The 19,530-nt window shown below is 43.3% G+C and overlaps 1 protein-coding gene across 18 annotated transcripts in view; it reads right to left on the bottom strand.

Moving 5' to 3' along the window:
- The window catches only part of Kiaa1217 (KIAA1217 ortholog), an 805,390-nt gene that overhangs the window by 253,071 nt on the left and 532,789 nt on the right, over positions 1–19,530 (bottom strand). The window contains exon 1 of one of the 18 annotated variants that reach the window (XM_076939584.1): positions 16,110–16,521. The exons of 16 other annotated variants lie outside the window; for them this stretch is intronic. Coding sequence is in view for 1 of the 2 variants with exons in the window: in XM_076939583.1 (XP_076795698.1) it covers positions 5,098–5,199 (102 nt within the window). In the remaining variant the exon portion in view is untranslated. Of the gene's footprint in view, positions 1–5,097; positions 5,241–16,109; positions 16,522–19,530 lie in introns of those variants that run through there. One more of the 18 variants, XM_076939583.1, reaches the window with a different exon arrangement.

Genomic DNA, 19,530 nt, shown 5'->3' with positions numbered 1-19,530 from the left:
ATAGCATAGTGGTAGCTATATGTGAAGGTTTCTTTTCCTCCACTCACATGCACAGAGGAGAATCTCTATTCTTGTGTATGCCAATAACTGTGTCCTGAAAGGTCAAAGCATTCTGCCACCATGCCTTGGCTCAGTTGCAGCAAAGAGCTCACATATCTAAATTTAGAATGTTTCCCATGGTTAGATCAGGCAAATATCTTTTTCATGCAGCATCAGCTTTCCAGAGATTTCTGTAGAAGATCCTGCTGCCAGAGCATTAAAGTCTGGGAGAAAAATACTCAACCAGTCCTAATTAAATCCAGAATTAGAACTCAGAGCCCATTTCCCATATGAACAATGCAAAAATCAGTATAGTAGATCAGTTCAATTGAAGACACACAATGCACATTTGCCAGACAGCCTAAAGCCTGGTGCCGAATTCCACATGCCCATCTCAGAAGGTGAACCAACAGAGCATCAAGCCAGCATTGATCTGTTAGAGCATACGCATACCAGCACGGGGAGGTGGGGGGTGGGGTGGGGGCTGTGCAAACTGCATCTGTGGCCTTGCATTAAACACCTCCTGTATCTCTGCAACTAGCTAACTTCTACAAAGAGGACTTTGACCCTCTGATTCCATTACTGTGAGACATTATCACCTTTCCCTCCTCTCCCGAGCGTCCCATCAATGAGGTAAAGAACAGACACCTTCAATGTACAAACAGAGCAGAACACAAGGTCAATACATCAACACTTCAGGATTTGTAATTTTTGTCAAGTGTACAAAGAAATATTTACAGTCCAGATAAAGTTGTTAGGACACTATTTAATAGTTCGTTCAAGACTGTCTTTTAGAATATGCTTTTTGGGGTGTAACAAATCAACGAATGTTGATTATAACACATTTGGTTTTAACTAGTTAACAGAGACGATTCAGGGTCTCTATCCTAGATTAAAGACTTCCCAATCACTCTGTGAGTTGTTCTAGGGAACAGGCATAAAATGTCTGCCTGAAGCACAGGTGCTCATTTGTGTCCTTTTCGTAATTCTTCACAACTCTGGACTTGATGTTTCTAGCTGTCAGAGTGCGTGTGTGTGCACGCACATGCACACACACACGGACACAGACACGGACACGGACACGGACACGGACACGGACACGGACACGGACACGGACACACACAAGCACATGTACCAGTGAATAAACATCCAAGCTAAGGATGATACAGTGAGAATACTTCCATCCTAACCATCTTTCTTTCCTCTGTACACCCTCACAACTGAAGACTAATGCCTTTTGTTTTCTTTACAAAATGAGAAAAACAAACACAAGGGAGGCCTGCAACAGGGAAAGCAGAGGGCTGGAGGTTTCAGCCCTGGGAAAATCCCTGGTAGAGACATCCGAGCTCTTTGGAACAACTGAGCCAAAGCATAGTGAATGGCATGGGGCGAGTGTGTGTGTGTGTGTGTGTGTGTGTGTGTGTGTGTGTGTGTGTGTTGAGCTCTGGGCCCAATGGGATCAGAAAGGAAGTGGACTTTTTGGTTCTCCTTCATACCTGTCCTTTCACCATTTGGGAGGAGCAGGCCAGGGAGGCCTCTGCTGAGTTTGTCACCTTCAAGCCTGCTCAAGCTTCCAGAGAGTACATGTGGTTGAAATAGAAGGTTCAGTTCCAAGCTCTAGAACAGTGGTTCTCAACCTTCTTAATGCTGTGACCCTTTAATACAGTTCCTCATGTTGTGGCAACCCCCAAACCATAAAAGTATTTTGTTGCTATTTTATAACTGTAATTTTTCTACTGTTATGAATCGGAATGTAAATATCCGATATGTACGATATCTGATATGTGACCTCTATGAAACATTGTTTAACTTCCAAAGGGGTTGCAACCCACAGGTTGAGAATGACGGTTCTGGAACTTTCTAGAAAAGACTCCTAAGTACAGCCCATAGTAACAGGTATTCTGAAGATGTTACTATCTGAGTAATTTCAGATGATGTGGCAAACCTCTAAGAAGCCCTGTGAATGTGACTTGTGGACACTCTCCTTCCTACTTGGGGACACACCCCTTCCCACACAGCTACAACTCTCTAGTACTTTAAATTCCTGGTCACTTTAAGCAAGTTAATCCCTTGCCCCAGTTTGTCTCTGCTCCCACTAGCTAGTTCTTCAACTTCAGAGCTGCCCTGGAGGCCTGGGCTGGGAAGCAGAATAGCCTCCTGGGAAAAGGCATCAGATGACTCCATGCTGATAGGCATCTTCAGGTCCACTGACACAGTAACACCTAAGCCAAGGAATGCCAGGAATTGCTCCTCACGGTAGCACAGGCGCAGTAAACTGGATGCCTGGGGCTGGAGGCTCAGCTGAACCTTTTACAAATTCACCTTTTCCCGTTGTTCTTTTACCTCATACGACTGTTAGCTCCAGAATTTGAAAGCCAGTCAGGGTTTCAGAGATCCTGTGTCACTTCCAGAGCATGAGCATGTGTGTATGCCTCCTTTGCATGAGCCTCTGCTTTTTGGGTTTAGAGGCCACACAATAGTTTTACTTGTAACTTCACTTTCTCAATTTAGAATCTGTCTGTATCTAACACTTGCAATGGCCAGTACTCATCATCAGAGACCTTAAAATACTAGTGAACAGGGGCTGAAGAAATGGCTCAGTAGTTAAGAGTTTGAAGTACTCTTGCGGAAGTCTTGAGTCTGTTCCTTAGTGCTCCTGGGAAGCAGCTCACACTGCCTGAAATTCCAGCTCCAGGGGATCCCCCTGGCCTCCTTAGGCAGCTGGCCTCACATACACAGACATACACACAAGCACACACACACACACACACACAGAGGCACATACACACACAAATACACAGACACACACACAGATACACACACACAGAGACACACACACAGACACAGATACACAGACACACACAGAGACACACACACACAGATACACAGACACAAACAGATACACAGTCACACACAGATACATAGGCACACACACAGATATACAGTCACACACACAATTAAATTTTAAAAACAAAAACAGAGCTGTTACAAGCTCTGGTTAACAGAGGACACCACTCAGCCTCATTGGCTGCCAGAAGGGACAGAAAAGAATAAGGAGGTGAGACCTGAATCAGGAACGAGAACTCTGATTTATAGGAAACTGACATATAAGACACACATCAGGGTGGGCGTGCAAGCCCCCTGTCCACAACTATTCGTCTTCTCTCAAGAAAGTCACAAATTGGTAGCATAGCATGTCCCCTGGAAGACAGAGCCCCAATTCTACATCCTAGCTTCTTCTGGGTCCCAGAGGAGACACTTGAACTAACTAGCCAGGAACCCCTATGGCTAGTCAGGGCTGATCTAGTTAACCTTTAGTCTCTCGAAGCTTGAGGTTCTCTGAGTTATGTGTGACCTGAATTGATAATCAGATGGAGACTGAGAAGAATTAACTAAGTGGTACATGGAGCAGGAAAAAAGTTTGTTTTGGTTTATGCTCTAGACGATGGCGGAGAGTCAAAACATAGGCCAGGGAGGGGGTCTTGTGCTGCTTTAACTCAGAGTGGAAAGTATTAGAGCGAGTGTATACATGTAGGAGACTGGAAAGACCCAGCTTTACAATGACCTGCTCCCCCAGTAACTAATTCAGTCCTTCAAGAATTAACCCAGGGCCCAGAGAAACCCATCAACCCTCCTAACAGCATGGCCACATGGCAGTCAGAAGTCAGTGTGAGTTTCAATCAGCTGGAATCTTAGTCCACTCATGTCTATGCAGCCACAGGTTCCCTGCAGTCAAAGATAATTTTACAGCCCTTCTAAGTCCCTGGGCCTTTTGCTTCCTTTCCATATAAGTGAGTAACATCTTCCTCACCTATGACCTGATCACCTGCCTTACTATTTCCTTACTCTTTGTAGATCCAACATCCCCTATTTGGCCCTGCTTCCTTGTGCTCAGGACCATCTTGACCAAAAAAATGTTTGAAGGAAGTACACTAGCCAACACTAGCCAAGGAATTGGCCTTCAGCGTTGACAGCAGCAGTGAAATCTAAACCGAACATTTGAATGCCCTAATGTAGACACATACTTACTTGTGCATGCACATCCACATGCGAGTACACACACACACACACACACACACACACACACTGATACTTACACACACCTCACAAAGCAAATCCTCATATTTCCCAGGCCATGGTTTCCACTCAGGCTTGTGGGAACTACATTTCATTCTGTTCCTTCAGAAAACTTTTATTTTTTACTGTGTTCCTGTATCAGACCTAGTAACTATCCCTATTTCGTGAGGTTTCAGCCCAAAGCATTATTCTGTCATTCAAGAGACAGCTCCATGAAATAACAGATCAGAAATACATCAAACAAATCCCATTTTAGGGCTTTCTTGGCTTGAAGTTTTACTTTTTCTCTACAGGAGCGTCCACAAAGCCCCTCTCCCCTGCCTCCACGGTGCCAAAAAAACTCTTTCTTCACAGGACACAGATGATCAGTTTCCCCAGGACTGTGGAGCCTTGTGGCTTCTCCTGCCCAGTCCCCCCCCCAACCCCCCCAGATCAATACAAGGTTCTAAGTCTCGCAGAAACAAGATGGCACATGCTGAGGCTTTGTCGTCCCATTGTGGTGGTGCGGCAGCCTGCAGCTTCCTATGCTTTAAGAAACTCTTGGGCTGGGACGCAGCTCGATGGTAGAGCTCTCTGCCTAGTCCACCACGGCTGTGCCTCCACGTGGCAAGCAGCGGCCTTTCTACACCAGGTGCCCACAGTGATTTCAGAATCCAGCAAGGCGAGGTGAGATGCACTTTAGTTAGGAATGCTCCCTTATCATCAAAGAGAAAGACTTCCTAATTGTTTGCAGAAAATTAAGAGATTATGTTTTTCACAATTAAAGGACAACAATTTTAGTTATCATTAAACAAGATTTAACAACTAAGAACAATCAACTTGGGCCTGAGAACTATAATTTAATTTTAAAGTAACCATCTGACCTCCGGCTTTCCCTGGCTCACACTCGGGACAAAGTCGCCAGGAATCAGAAAAATGACACAGCAGTTTAGAGACACCTGAGAAGGGAGACAATCCCTAAAAATCACATGACTTCTGTACCTGTCTCCTGCCTGCTGCGCCATGAGGCCCTCCACAGCAGAAATACCCAAGGCCTGTTTTCCTCCTTGGCCTTTCCTGTAGAAAGCGGGCTGACGGTTCCATGTCCAGCTCCAGCTGTGGCCATCAGCCAGACCTTAGAGTTCTCTGAGTAGAAAAGGGCCCGGCCCATGAGTGACAGGTCCTGCCCCCTCCAAGTGAAGCTGGATTGCAGCCTATTCCATTCGTCCAACTAGCTGGCCAGTCAGACCCACAGACAGACAGACAGACAGACAGACAGACAGACAGACAGGCTCAGGAATAGGAGTGTGACTCACTCACAGATAGGAAATACCAGTTTTTTCCCCACTGCTATGCAAATGCACTATGGGTGGAGTTTTACCATACACGGATGTGGACAGCAAAAATCCTAGCAAAAAACGTGTCTCTTTAACATACATTTCACTTGGTCAAATAAGCTCCACCCACATACCAATTGTTAAAGAAAATTGGGATGAGCTTCGTGGGAAGGGGCTGTTTCTAGCTCCCTGGTGTATATGCTGGGGCAGTTCATGAACACTGGGACTGGAGGCAGAACTTTGTGTAAATCACCATCACCTGACAAAGCCTGAATTGCCAACTGTTTCAGTGCTGCCTCATCAACTGGGCGCTTCAGCAATTAGTGTTCATATAAAGAGTTAAACAAACTGACATCCAAATATCTGGAAACCACCGGGGACATCCTTATCCCAACCCTGAGCTTCTGATGGGATGGTCTATACCACCCATCTCACCTGGCTACTTACTGTCCTGGTCTCTGTATAAACCAGCTTCAGATCAATCTCTGGCTCCTCAGGGCAAGAGGAATCCAGGTCACTTCAGTTCAAAGTCCACTTCCTCGCCTGTAAAGCGTGGCAGCTGAGTGCTACCTCAGTGGCAGCTGAGTGCTACCTCATGAGCGTGCCAGCAATTTTCACAAACATTGGTCCAAAATGACCAAAACCCTGTGTTGAAGGTGTCAGTGGGACTTCACGATGCTGAGAGCCCAACACTGGGAGTAGGGCACATGCTTAGCCTGTGAGTCCTGGATTAGATGCCAGAACAAAACAAAACAACCAAAAAACAAAACAACAACAACAACAAAAAAAACCAACAACAACAAAAACAGTCTACACTTCTGATTCTTTGCCAACCTTCCCAGGTAGATTAAGTGTGTTGGCCTGAGCCACGTTGCAGGAAAAGCTTTAGGAAATTCTCTGACATATATATTACTTATTTCTCTTTTTCAGTTGAGAGGGGGTGACAAGTCACAGGTCAGAGGTATTATGTCACTGGAACAACCCTGAACAAGGAACCCAACGTGGATATATCTTGATTTGATCATCATGGCATCCTGGGCACTTTGCATGCTGTATACCTTGTTTTGTGGTCAAAATGAAATACTTTAGTAGCCACAGCAGACTTTCTGAATGTGTTTAGAAGTAGGAAAAACAGAACAGAAATAACATTTGCCCTTGTGGGTTAACGGCAGAAGTAGAACCCTGTTTGTGAATGCCAGGCACACAAATTGCAGACAGATCTCCAGAGTTCTGTGAAGTGCTGGCTTAGGGACTCTCCAGTATGGTTCAGTGTTCCTCTGAGGAAAGCTGCACTGCTAGAGAAGGAAATAGGCTCAATCAGGAGTGTCTCCTGCTTAGGTGGCTCTCTATTCAATAACATTTAACAAAAGCTAAGAAGATTATCACTCCCCAACTGGAAATCCTCTGCACTACAGGAAGAAAACATTCTTTCTTATCTGTTGCTCAGGAACTGCAGTCACCTCGTCTGGCTCACCTGAGTTTTTCAACAGACAAGTGCTCCATTTCTTGGGATGTCTGCCCTGGATATTCCTTCTCCTGAAAAACCTAAGCTTTCTAGGCTGGCTTCTTCCCACATAGGTCTCTTTCTTTCCTTTGTGGGATTTGGATCAGTCTGAAATTCTCTATACAATAGACCCTATTCCTCTAGTGATTTGTTTCCAGCCCACAGTGAATAACAGAATGACAGTGGTGGAGAGTACCATGAATGGCAAACATGTGATTTGTTAAGTGTGAGAGTAAGGCCATTGTGGTTAGTATAAAGATGGAGTGCTGGCACACTACACCTTTAGTCCCAGCACTTAGAAGGTCAGCTCTTCCCAGCACCCAGAAGCCAAATCTTTTGAGTTACAGGCCAGCCTAGTCTACAGAATAAGTTCCAGGATAGTCAGACTTACAGAGAGAAACCCTGTCTCAAAAAAAAAAAAAAAACAAAAAAACAAACAAACAAACAAACAAACAAGCAACCCCCCAAACAAAACAAAACAAAGAAAATCAGTGCTCAGAGGGCAGAAGCAGGAGAATCTCTGTGAGTTTGAGACCAGCCTGGTCTACATAGGTCAAGACCAAAGTTAGTTAGACTCTATTCCTAAAACAACAAACAGTGAAAAGAAAACAACTCACATGCCTAAACACACAAGAGGGTCTAAGACCCTCTTTGTGTGTTGCTAAGGAGATTCCTGTAGTTGCTCAGGAGCCCCTCCCAACCTAAACAACCTCAGAATAACTGAGACATTGGGCAAAAAGCCATCATTCCTCATAAAGTGTCATGGGATGTTTCCAGTAGAGCTGCTGCTGAGTACTCAGCACATACCCCATGCAGGTACTGGGCTGAGTACTCCTCACACCTTGGGTGATCTTGATATAAACATAGAAGCTTATGTAACGTGTGCCCCGCTTAAGAAGACACACATACCGAACAGTAGAACCAGACCTCAGACTAAGTCTGTCCAGCAACAAAGGTGAGATTTCCTCTATGCCAGCACAATGCTGTCAGGAGAAATGTGACACAGTTGTCAGGTTAGGGTCAGTGGCTTGAACAGGGGTCAGGCGGGTGAGGAAGACAGGAGCTCAGTACCCGCCCCAAACCTGTGTCTCGTCTTCCCGTGACACGGCACATTTCCTGAAAAGAAGTCAAGCCCCAGCTTTCTTGATGATATGTTTATGTATTTGTGGTTTATTTGGTTTTGTTTGTTTGTTTTGTTTTTGTTGTTGTTCATGGGGTATAAGAATTTTTTTTAAACTTTTTATTGACTCTTTGTGAATTTCACACCATGCACCCCAACCCCACTCACCTCCCCTTTCCTCCATATCCACCCTCTGCCCTTGCAATCCCCACAAAAGAAACAAAAAATATAAGAATAAGTAAATAAATAAGAAAAAAACATCTTGCCGTGGAAGCTGTGATATGTCACTGTGTGTCAGACAGTTGGGCATTTTGAAATTTTGTTTTATGTAAAGATCGAAATTTTGTTTTTATGTATGATTCTATACATTTGGTGATTTTAATTTTGACTCTTGTTTATTTTCTGTTTTACAGTGGGGGAGATGTGCATGCAAACTCCTTGCTCCATCACTGCTGTAGCCCCCAACCCCAAGAGTAGTATTTTATGGAAACTCGAAGGGATGGTTACAAAGGCTTTCTAGAGCCCCAGCCCCAGGTCAGCCATCTCCCACCTGGTCTTAATTCTGGCTACGAAAGTTGCCCCATCTGTCTCCTCCATTCCAGTGAACACTTCTGAAATCCTACGGGAAAACAAGAAATGTGTGCATGTGTGTGTGGGGCTCAGGGGCACTGTGTTCTGTGAACCCTGCTCCATGAGACACCCTCTGGGTTCACTTTCTGAGAAACTCAGAGAGTCTGTTCACAGCGAACAGGTTCCTGGGAAGAAAGTTACTTCACAGTTGCATCTGACATGCCTCACAAGTAATCCCTAGGCCTGACTCAGTGTCTCTTCTGGCCCTTTTAGTTCCCCATGCCCTGGTGGCTGATGGGAGGAGATATAAACTAAGATGCTGGGCCCCAGGAGCTGGAGGTAAACCTTCCTTGATTACAGCATCTGAAATCTGACCCCTTCAACAGATCATTTCTTAAAGCACTCTCATTAGGGAATTCCAGTGACTCCTCAGGCTGGAGTTAGAATTGCTGCATTCAAATCCCCACTCTCTTTCAATCAAGACTCTCCCTTATTCTCAGTCCTGGTACCAATTGTTATAGGTACCTCTTTTCTAAACATTTGCTAATTTGTTTAATTGTGTATGCCTCTGTGTGTGTGTGTGTGTGTGTGTGTGTGTGTGTGTGCAGCAAAGTGCTACCGTGCACACGTGGAGGTCAGAGGGCAAATTGTTGGAGGATCTTTTCTCCTTCCACCATATAGGTCCCAGGGAGTGAACTCAGGTCAGCGGATTTGGGGGCAAATGACCTTTGAGTCATCTTGACAGCCGTACATGCATGTACTCATCCATACAGATGTTTCTTTTTCTTTTCTTTCTTTCTTTCTTTTTTTTTTTTTTTTTTTTTTTTTGGTTTTTCGAGACAGGGTTTCTCTGTGTATCCCTGGCTGTCCTGATTCTCACTCTGTAGACCAGGCTGGCCTTGAACTCAGAAATCCGCCTGCCTCTGCCTCCCAAGTGCTGGGATTAAAGGCATGCACCACCACCGCCCTGCTCATACAGATGTTTCTTTCTTTAAAAAGTAATGTAATAGACATAACTGTGTGATGTTGCTGACAGATAGTGATGTGTGTGGGAATTCCAATATTAACATTGACACTTTTTTATGTTTGTGAGTACAGTGTAGCTGTCTTCAGACACACCAGAATGGGCATTACATCTCATTATAAATGGTTGTGAGCCACTATGTGGTTGCTGAGAATTGAACTCAGGACCTCTGGAAGAACAGTCAGTGCTCTTAACTGCTGAGCCATCTCTCCAGCCCTAACACTTACTTTTAATTTCAGTAATCCCTGGATATATACCAGGAAAAGTTTAATTGTACTGGAGTAGATTAAGTTGGAATGCATAAAGAAATTTGATTTCTGTGTGTCTGGGTGCCATAAAAACTCTGTGGTGGGCTGGGAAAGTGGCTCAGCAGGCAAAGAAAAGGCCCTTGTGGTGAAGATTAATGGCCTAAATTCAATCTCTGGAGCCTATATGGAGGAAGATAATAAATAACTCCTCAAAAGTTGTCCTTTGAATTCCACAAGTCCACCATGTCACACGTGTGCCCACCTTCATAAAATAAATGATTTTGGGTAGCCCTGGCTGTCCTGGAACTCGCTCTGTAGACGAGGCTGGCCTTGAACTCAGAAATCTGCCTGCCTCTGCCCCCCAAGCGCTGGGATTAAAGGTGTGCGCCATGACCGCCTGACTTAAAAATATTTTTTAAACTTATGGTATTTAATATTTGGAAGAAGAAAATATCATATTTATTCCACAATATAGAAAGCTTGGCCCATTTTTTCTAATGATTTATAGAAGCTGTATTTGGCTTAGAAGTCATCTACCTCCTCCCAGGGTGACAGTAATTATATTCTCTTTAATGGAATTGCTTCAGTTTTGGCTTTCCCTTGATTTGTCCATCACAGTTGTGACCTTCCTCTTTTTCCTCTAAACTGAGTTGTTTCTCATGATTCTTTCTAATGGCAAGCATGCACATAGACATGAAATACTGTATTGAGATGTGTTTACATAAGCTGCAGAACCGTGATGTCTCTGGATAAAAGGGAGTTTCATGAGCAATTTCTGAGGAGAAAATACAGATACCGTGAGAACAGTACTGGTTTGTGCCAATGAATGTACAATCAATCCCACTGCACTCAAGGATGGACAGATTCCACACATCTTTTTTAAAAAGAGTTGGAGCTGGGCAGTGGTGGCGCACGCCTTTAGTTCCAGCACTTGGGAGGCAGAGGCAGGCGGATTTCTGAGTTTGAGACCAGCATGGTCTACAGAGTGCATTCCGGGACAGCCAGAGATACACAGAAAAATCCTGTCTCAAAAAAACAAAAAGACAAAAAAAAAAAAAAAAAAAAAAAAAAAAAAAAGAGTTGGAACCTGTGGTGATGGTACATGCCTTTAATCCCAGCACTTGGGAGGCTTAAGCAGGTGGATCCTTCCAGGCTAGCCTGATCTACAGAGTGAGTTCCAGGACAGCCAAGGCAACACAGAGAAAAACAACAACAACAACAGCAACAACAACAGGGAGCTGGAGCTTTGAGTCACTCCAAAGCTTTCTTCAGTGTGTTGAGACTACATAATGTACTACATTGTTTGGTTAGCCTAACGTGGTCATGTGTGCATATCTGCATCTAGGGTTTCCATCACTTCATGACCACTATGACTGGGTCATGTGAGAGTGATGGAACATTCCTTGTGACATCCCTAACATCCCCATCTTCAATACGAACCAGCATTTTCTAATATCTTATGGTGGTATCTTTCAACACTGGTCATCTGACTTGACTTTCAGAAATTTGTCCTTTAGATGTGCTGGTATGTTTATAGATACAAGGAGAGTCATTGCAGTAGTACTTTACTTGCAACAGGGAAACAAACAAAACAAAACAAAAAAAGCAGGAATCTAAACAGCAATTCCAAAAGGTCAGATTAAGATATTATGGGACCACTTTGATAATTGCTGTTAAAACAGATTGTTTGTTCTAAGTCAGTTTATGCTATGCTCTTGCATACACACATACTCATACATCCAACCCAACACTCATACTCATTCACACATATACCACACACTCATACACACATATACACACAAAACATACAGCACACACTTACATACAATGGGCACATGCACTCATGCACACACACACATACCACAACACACACACACACAACACACACACTTTTACACAAATGGACATGCATACACTCATGCATACACATGCACAAACACACTCTCATGTATACACACACAACACAGTACACACATTCATGCATACATATACACACATGGACATATACTTGCCACACACATTCATATACAAATAGACGTACACACCCATATATACACACATACACACACACACCACAATACACACACTTATGCACACAAGGGCACACACACCATACCACACACACTTACATACAAATGGACACACACACACATGGACACACACACCAAACCACACACACACACACAAATGGTCACACACCCTCATGGAAACACACAACACACACACCCATATACTTATGGACACACACATACTGCATAAGGGGGAGATTAAAAAATTGTCCTTCATGAGACAATCACTTGAGGCACTTTATTCAACAGTCATACAACTTAATATAAGAAAGGAATTCAATACTAACACCACTGGAGAAGGGAATCTACATAATTGATTTTGTAAAGACCTATGAGAAATTCACATTAAAATATAAAATGGCCCCCAAACCACAGGCCTTATGCTATACTATCTACAATAAAAATATGTCCCAACTTTGGTCTCCTCTGAAAGGCTCATGCCGTGTAAAACAGTTGAAACTAAGAGCACAGTTTGATGATGCAAGGGTAAGTATATCTCTCTCCTTCCTCTACTCCACCTCTGCTGCCAGTGGCCACCTACCAGGAGGACACGCCATAGCCATGTCGCCTATCATGACAGGGCTCTCTTGTGATGGATGACGAGTGTCTCCAAAATAAAGATGTATCGGAGAAGTCAGGCACAGTGGTTTGGGCCTCTAATCCCAACACGTGAAAGAGGAAGATCATGAGTTTGAATCTGTCTGAGCTACAAAGCTGGACCCTTAGTCTGGCACTCGGGAGGCAGAGGCAGGCGAATCTCTGAGTTAGAGGCCAGCCTGGTCTACAAAGTGAATTCTAGGACAGCCAGAGACACAGCAAGAAACCCTGTCTCTAAATAACAAATTAGCAATTACTCTCCAAAAGCTTCAGAACATGGGTGCTTGGGACTGGTTGTACTATCCGGTGGTAGACATTAGACAGCTACCTGTACAAATGAGGCCCAGGGCCAACAGCCAACAAACTCATACATGGGAGTGTAAACACACACACACACACACACACACACACACACACACACACACACACAGAGAGAGAGAGAGAGAGAGAGAGAGAGAGAGAGAGAGAGAGAGAGAGTAAACTTGAGTGCTTCTAAGGAAGTTCAGTGGTAAAAAACACAGAAAGGGCCTAGACTGTAGACAGCGTCCAGAATAGCTCTGTCCTCCCACACGGAACACTCTCTTCTGCCTCCTCCACAGCCAGCTAAGACAAACTTCTTGTAACATATTTTTTTTTTCCCCCACACTAGGGCATTCCAGTACCTTCTTTTTTAAAGAAATAAATTTAAAAAAATTATAGGGCAATAATACAATATGAAAAACCACTAACTCCTTTCTTAAGAGGCTTTCAAAACTCTAGAGCTAGGTTGGGAATATGAGTGCACAGAACAGTGTTGGCTTAGCATGTGAGAAGGTCTGAGTTTAATATGTAAGATGGAGTCTAGTCACTCTATCTGACTGGCATATAACAATGTATGCATGCTCTCCAGTGGAAAGCTTGTGCTACAGGTAAGTAACAAAGGTGGGATTTGAACCCAACTACCTAGATTCTTTAAACCCTGCACATACCCTTCCTATTTTAAACCTTCACCAAATACTGCCGTGTTCCAAACTCCACAGTATTCAATCATTAGTTACTTATCCCACATAGCTTCAATGGCAACGATTATGTGTAATGGAGATCAAGGCGACTGTGTGGATTGCCAGTTAAAAAGAAAACGAATATTCACTAGTGATTCTAAATGTGTCTTAATCTTTGGGTCTCAGTTGCTGGTAGAGTTCATGCTAGGCAGACTCTCTACCCTGGGTTAAACCTCTGCCATGACTCTCTTATGAAATAAAGATTTAGTTTTGGACTTGTAGACTGTCTGGAGATAAGATAACCAGACCCTCAGCACCCCCCTTCTACCACCACACACAGGGGGGCTGGAAGCTGGAGTCAGCAATAAAGCAGGATTCATATGACCAGTGACATTGATCTACAGTGAGTGCATTAGGATATTCAGCAGTACAGATGTCAAAGGGAGCCTAGGATCAACTCAGGGAGCCCACCCAAGCTCATCCTAAGAGCCTTTTCAGGCAGCATGGAATCTGGGCAGCTCTGAAAACCTGAACTTTTAAAAGAGCTTAGGAAAGTTCAGAGCTACCAGAGTGTTTCCCCTGACTAGATACAGTGTTGTTACTCACGAGCCAGATGTTATGCAAACCTGTAATTCCAGCACGGAAGAGACAATAGCCGGAGGATCCTGAAATGGAGACCAGCTCAGACATCTGGGATGGAGACGAGGAAGGAGGTGCCAAAGTCCAGAATAAAGTGGAAGCCAAGAGTCACTACCTGAAACTCCTGCATCATGGGGAAACCACAGTTTCTGGGAGAGTTGGTTTTCGCTTCAACAATCACTGTGACATACATCCACATGTGATTCTTGAAGAGAATCAGATTCAGAATAGTGTGAGGTAGATACAGTCTCAAACTGTGTTTACAGTAGCCTGAACTATGACGAGCAAGTTATCAGTAAAAAGCACATTCGTATGATTTCAGTCACCTCTCTACAAAAAAGTAGCACAAGCAGTATTAATTTTGTAATATATATTCTATATGTATATATACATTATACACACACACACACACTTGTTCCTTTGACAAACATGCTTTGTTGCTGCTTGGGAGTTATTTTAATGATGAAATAATTTTCTCTATATTCATTAACATGAGAAGCAGTATCTGAATCTGCAGAACTTTAATATGCTGTACTTTTCTTCATCTTCTGAGTCATAGATCACTCATCTACAAAATCCAAGACACAGACTCTACAAGTCTTTACTTGGCTGTTGTAAAAACATGAAGAGGATAGAAAAGAAGAGGGGAAAGCAACACTTTGTAGTCACAGAATTGCCTCGTGCCTCCCGAGCAAAAACAACTCATAATATGAGAGGCATGAACGCTTCGACTTGAGCCACAACACCATGACTGTCACCCTCCGAGTACAGAGGTGAAAACTGAGGCTCAAGGCTATGAATTTACTTTGCTCGAGTCACACAGCCAGTAAGTAAGGAACCGGGACTCACAGTCTCCTTTGTCACCTCCTAAGCTCACTGGTAACGATTTAACTGAATGCTAATTCTGGTGCAAATCCACATCCTTAGACTACAGCATTTCAGATTCCCTGCTTACATATTCAAAACATCTTAAAACCTATCTCTGGGCTTCTAAGCAGTTTTTGTCCCTAGTTCCCCGGTTCCAGGTACCTGGAGCCCAGACTTTAATCCTTGCATTATTGGAAAGAAACAAATGAGTTTTCTCCATGTTCTTTTTGAAGGGGGAGGGATTAACTACTCATAGAACTGTTAACAGCAGGAGATGACTCCTCTCGGCTGCCACCTGAGGGGTCTGTAGCCACCAAAGGCTACAGGGCTAACCACCTGCCTCCACTAACCAAGTGACCAGGCTTCTGTCCGGAAGCAAGCCTTCGAACTACCAACATTTACTTCCTCTTTCATCCGCCCGGCTATTCACAACTAGTTTCTTAAAAGTTCACAGACTAATAACTCCAGCACAGCTAATTTTTTCTAGTCCTAGAGAACATTTTTATGAAAAAACAAAACAAAACATGCAGACACACTTGAAAACAAAAGGGCCCTGTTTGTAAATCAGTTTATTTCTTAGATGTTCCAAAGATTTAATTTTCATACTTTACAAAATGAAAATCCAGAATTACCAGTCTTACCTTTAGATATGCATGCGCATGCACACACAAACACACACATAAACACACACACATGAGGCATCTGGGAACAGTCAACAAATACATATAGCATCTCGATGCTCAGTCACCCTGTGAGTCCCTCTCTGTAGCGTTCCTGCAGCATTCTCCATGGCACAATCAGCATAATACAAAATACATCACTTGTTTTTCAGCTCTATTCGAAAATCTCAGTTCATTCAACAACAACAACAACAAAAAAAAAAAGAGCCCTTAAAACAGCCCAGAAGCTGGAACACTCCGTGTGAAAGAGCTATGCTTATAGACTCCATTCTTCCTGCCAAGTGAACAATGCTCACAACAGACCGCAGTGTTTCCAAATAACCTTTTGGCAATAACTGGAAATAAAAAACAAACAGAGAAAAAAAGCACATGCACTTACCTGTACCAAGCACTCCACAGGTGAGGCAGAGGTAAAAGGAGAAATCCTAGTTCATCTTCTGAAACTTTCCAAATCGAATGGTCTGTGGGGTCATCCTTCCTCCGAGCTATCAGGTAAACCCCCCTCCATGTCTCGGCTGTTTTCTTTTGCAGTTTTTCCCAGTGAAACTCTCCGCATTTGCATAAAGCCTACTTGTAGCCTATAGGACTTTTTGAGTAACTACTTGTTAAACTGGCTGTCTTGACATGCTCTTTCAAGCATGACATCATAAATCTCCATGGAAACCTTAACCCCACCTGCCTACATGCCAACGTTACCTGTCAAGCAAAGACTTAAACAATCATCCGAAATTGTTCATTAATGAAACGTTTTCAACTGGGCTTGGGATCTTTTTGAGGTGTAATTTGTGCTGTTGGCAGCAAGGGAGCCGAAAAAAAACGGTGGCTTCGTTTTCAAAGCCTGAGCTGTTTTGCAGAAAACAATGATCAAAATTATAGGCATTCGTTAATCTGCCCCTCCCTGTCTAACAATGCACTTAATCAGTGGAAGAGGAAGGGCAAAAACCTCACAGTGGCACATGTGTGCCTCTCTCTGCCCGATAAAGTTACTTTGAAAAATCTTCAATCCAGACTTGTAAAGTTTTCCGGCTCTGCTCCCCCACCAACCCCCTACCTACTTTTAACCAAGAAAACTTGCAGAACAGGTTCCTTACCTGAGCGTGTGTGTCTGAGTGTGCATGTGCAGCTGTGTGAATTTCCCTGTGGCCTGTGGCTGGAGAGGTGGGAGGAGGTGCAGGCATTTTTAACCCTTTCCTAGCATGCATGTGCATGTCTCCCAAGCTTATGTAAGTAACCTGACAAACACTGAACATCTACTTGGGTATTTGGAGGAACCCTCTTTGAAAGACATTCAAGCTTTTTTGCATGTATACAATTTTTACTATCTCAGATTAAAAGGTTTGTAATTACTTTTAGTACTGTGTATGGGTGTTTGGCTTGCTTGCCTTCTATACGAGTACCATGTGTGCCCCACTGCCTGCAGTCCAGAAGGCAGCATCAGATCCTCTGGAACTGGAGATAAAGGCAGCTATGAGCCACCATGAGAACGCTAGGCAACATCAGCAAAGATTCCTAACCATTAAGCCATCTCTCTTGGACATAGCTCTGCCCAGTTTGTCCCGAAACCCTCCTGGTTATAATGCTTAGCTCATTACTTCTTCTTTCCACTTCCAAATGTGGCACAGACACCATATACTCTCCAGATTTAAAACTGCTGATGCCCAGAACTGAGACATTCACACGGACCTGCTCCAAATCCACCAGAGTTTACTGACCATTATCAATTGGCTGTCAGGCGCCACAGCATGAAGGCCTTCAGTGAGACTGAATGGGATCAGACACAATACCACAGTACCGGACGTCGCTGGGCTGCAGGACCCACCAGCTCTCACTCCCCAGCGCCCTGCAGCAAACTGCACAAGGCTCAGCAGCAACACCTGCCCTCAAAGACAGCCAGTGTTAACCTTTACTCTAGGCAAGCTCACACTGTCCTCTGCAGAGAGCAAAGCACCGGCTTTAAAACCTCGGAGTGGCTCTTTCTGTTAAGGAACGGAAAGGTCTTTGGATCCCATTCACTGACAGATCTGAGTTCTGCATTGCCCCAGTTCACAGTCAACAGATGGGACATTACCTTCAAAGGGAACCAAGAACTAGTTGGGTTTAATACAGCAGCTCAGGGTTGGAATCCTCCTGGGAGGCAAGGCTATTGTCAGAGATTCAATTACTGCCTCTGAGAGTTGAAAATACATCCAGATGAAGACAGAGCTTATGCTTCACCCAATGGGGGCACAGACACAATGTGAGACAAACAAAAACAAGATAGACTCAAATCTGGGTTTTATTTGGTGGAATCTGCAGATGGAGTGGAAGCACTATTCAATCACAGTTATTCCTCAACTTCCATTAGAGAGGAGCCTGTGAACATAGATCCAGCAGGCAGAGTGGCTATAATGGGCCAAATCTTTCCTTCGGCTTATTTAGGAAATGACAGTATCTCAGCTTTTGCTTACTCCAGTCAAGCTTGGAAAAGAGATTTTAAAAAATCAGCATGTGAAAGGCACATGAGTATAATTAACAAAAATAAGTTGGAGGCAAAAGCCAGGATTAACCCATTCATAGGCAGGCAAGCAGAGGTAAATGCTGGGGATGACATCATTATGGGATGTGGGAACCTTGGCTGATTTAGTGTGGGCTTAGTTTCATGCCCCAACAATCTTAGCCGTAAGGACAACACATGAGGGTTGGTGCAGATGCCAAGATTTGATTCAAGGTTGGCCAGCCGGTAAGGAATTCTCTTACAGTCCCCAAATGAGGGAAATACAGAGCTGCCAACACTGTAAGAATAGTATCATGATCTTACTAATCTAGTAACCAAGTTCAGGCATTTAAAACAATGTAATAGTTTGTATGTAAAATGTCTCCTACAGACTTGTTTGTTTTAACAGCTACTCTCCAGTAGGTGGTGCTGTTTTGAGAGGTCTTGGCATCTTCAGGAGGTAGGAAGTAGCTGGGGGGGAAGTTGGTAATTGATGGGGCAGGATACTAATGGCTATGCTTCAGCCTCCCTCCATATTCCTTCCTCCTCTTCCTTCCTTGGTCTGCCACCATAGCTGCTCCAGCATGCATCTCTTCCCCAGCACTGTGGACAGTGCTCCAAACCATGAACCAAAATAAATCTTTCCTCCCTTAGTGGGTTCTTATACCAGGTATTCAGGGGTAATGAGGAGAAAAATAACTAATGTAATAATCTGCCTTGTTTCTAAATTTAGCAACATCTCCAGCAACTATAATCACCTCAAGAGAACAAATAACACTCTTGAATCTGTTTCAACAAATCTATGTTGTAACAGAAGTAGGGAAGTGCTCACTCAGAAATAAAGCCTCTGAAAGATAAAAGAACACATGTAACTGGTTTTTTAAAAAGTGACTTAGAATCTGTCACTTAGCAAACAGTACCTTCAGTAAACACTTTCCTTGTTAAAATAATCAATTTATCTTTACTTCTTTTGAGCTTCACAGCCACAGTGTGAGGCAAGAAAGACCATTATTCCCACCTGACCTATAGGTATTCTCAAAGTGATTAGGTTGGGTGGGTCTTCCACAGAAATAAGGTTGGAGCCTCAATATAAATATAAATATAAATATAAAATATAAATATAAAATATAAATAATATATTTAATAATAAATATAAATATAAAATAAATATAAAATATAAAATATATAAAATATAAATATAAAATATAAATATAAAAATAAATATAAATATAAATCTGGGTGGATCCAAAATTTGACCTCGGAATACCTGTGCTTAACCAAAGGCAGCATTGCACATAGCTTAATAAATCCACTCCCAGTGGGACAG

This window comes from Arvicanthis niloticus, chromosome 8, assembly GCF_011762505.2.
Source record: "Arvicanthis niloticus isolate mArvNil1 chromosome 8, mArvNil1.pat.X, whole genome shotgun sequence".
Taxonomy (NCBI): Eukaryota; Metazoa; Chordata; class Mammalia; order Rodentia; family Muridae; genus Arvicanthis; species Arvicanthis niloticus.
This window is presented reverse-complemented; position numbering and strand designations above follow the sequence as displayed.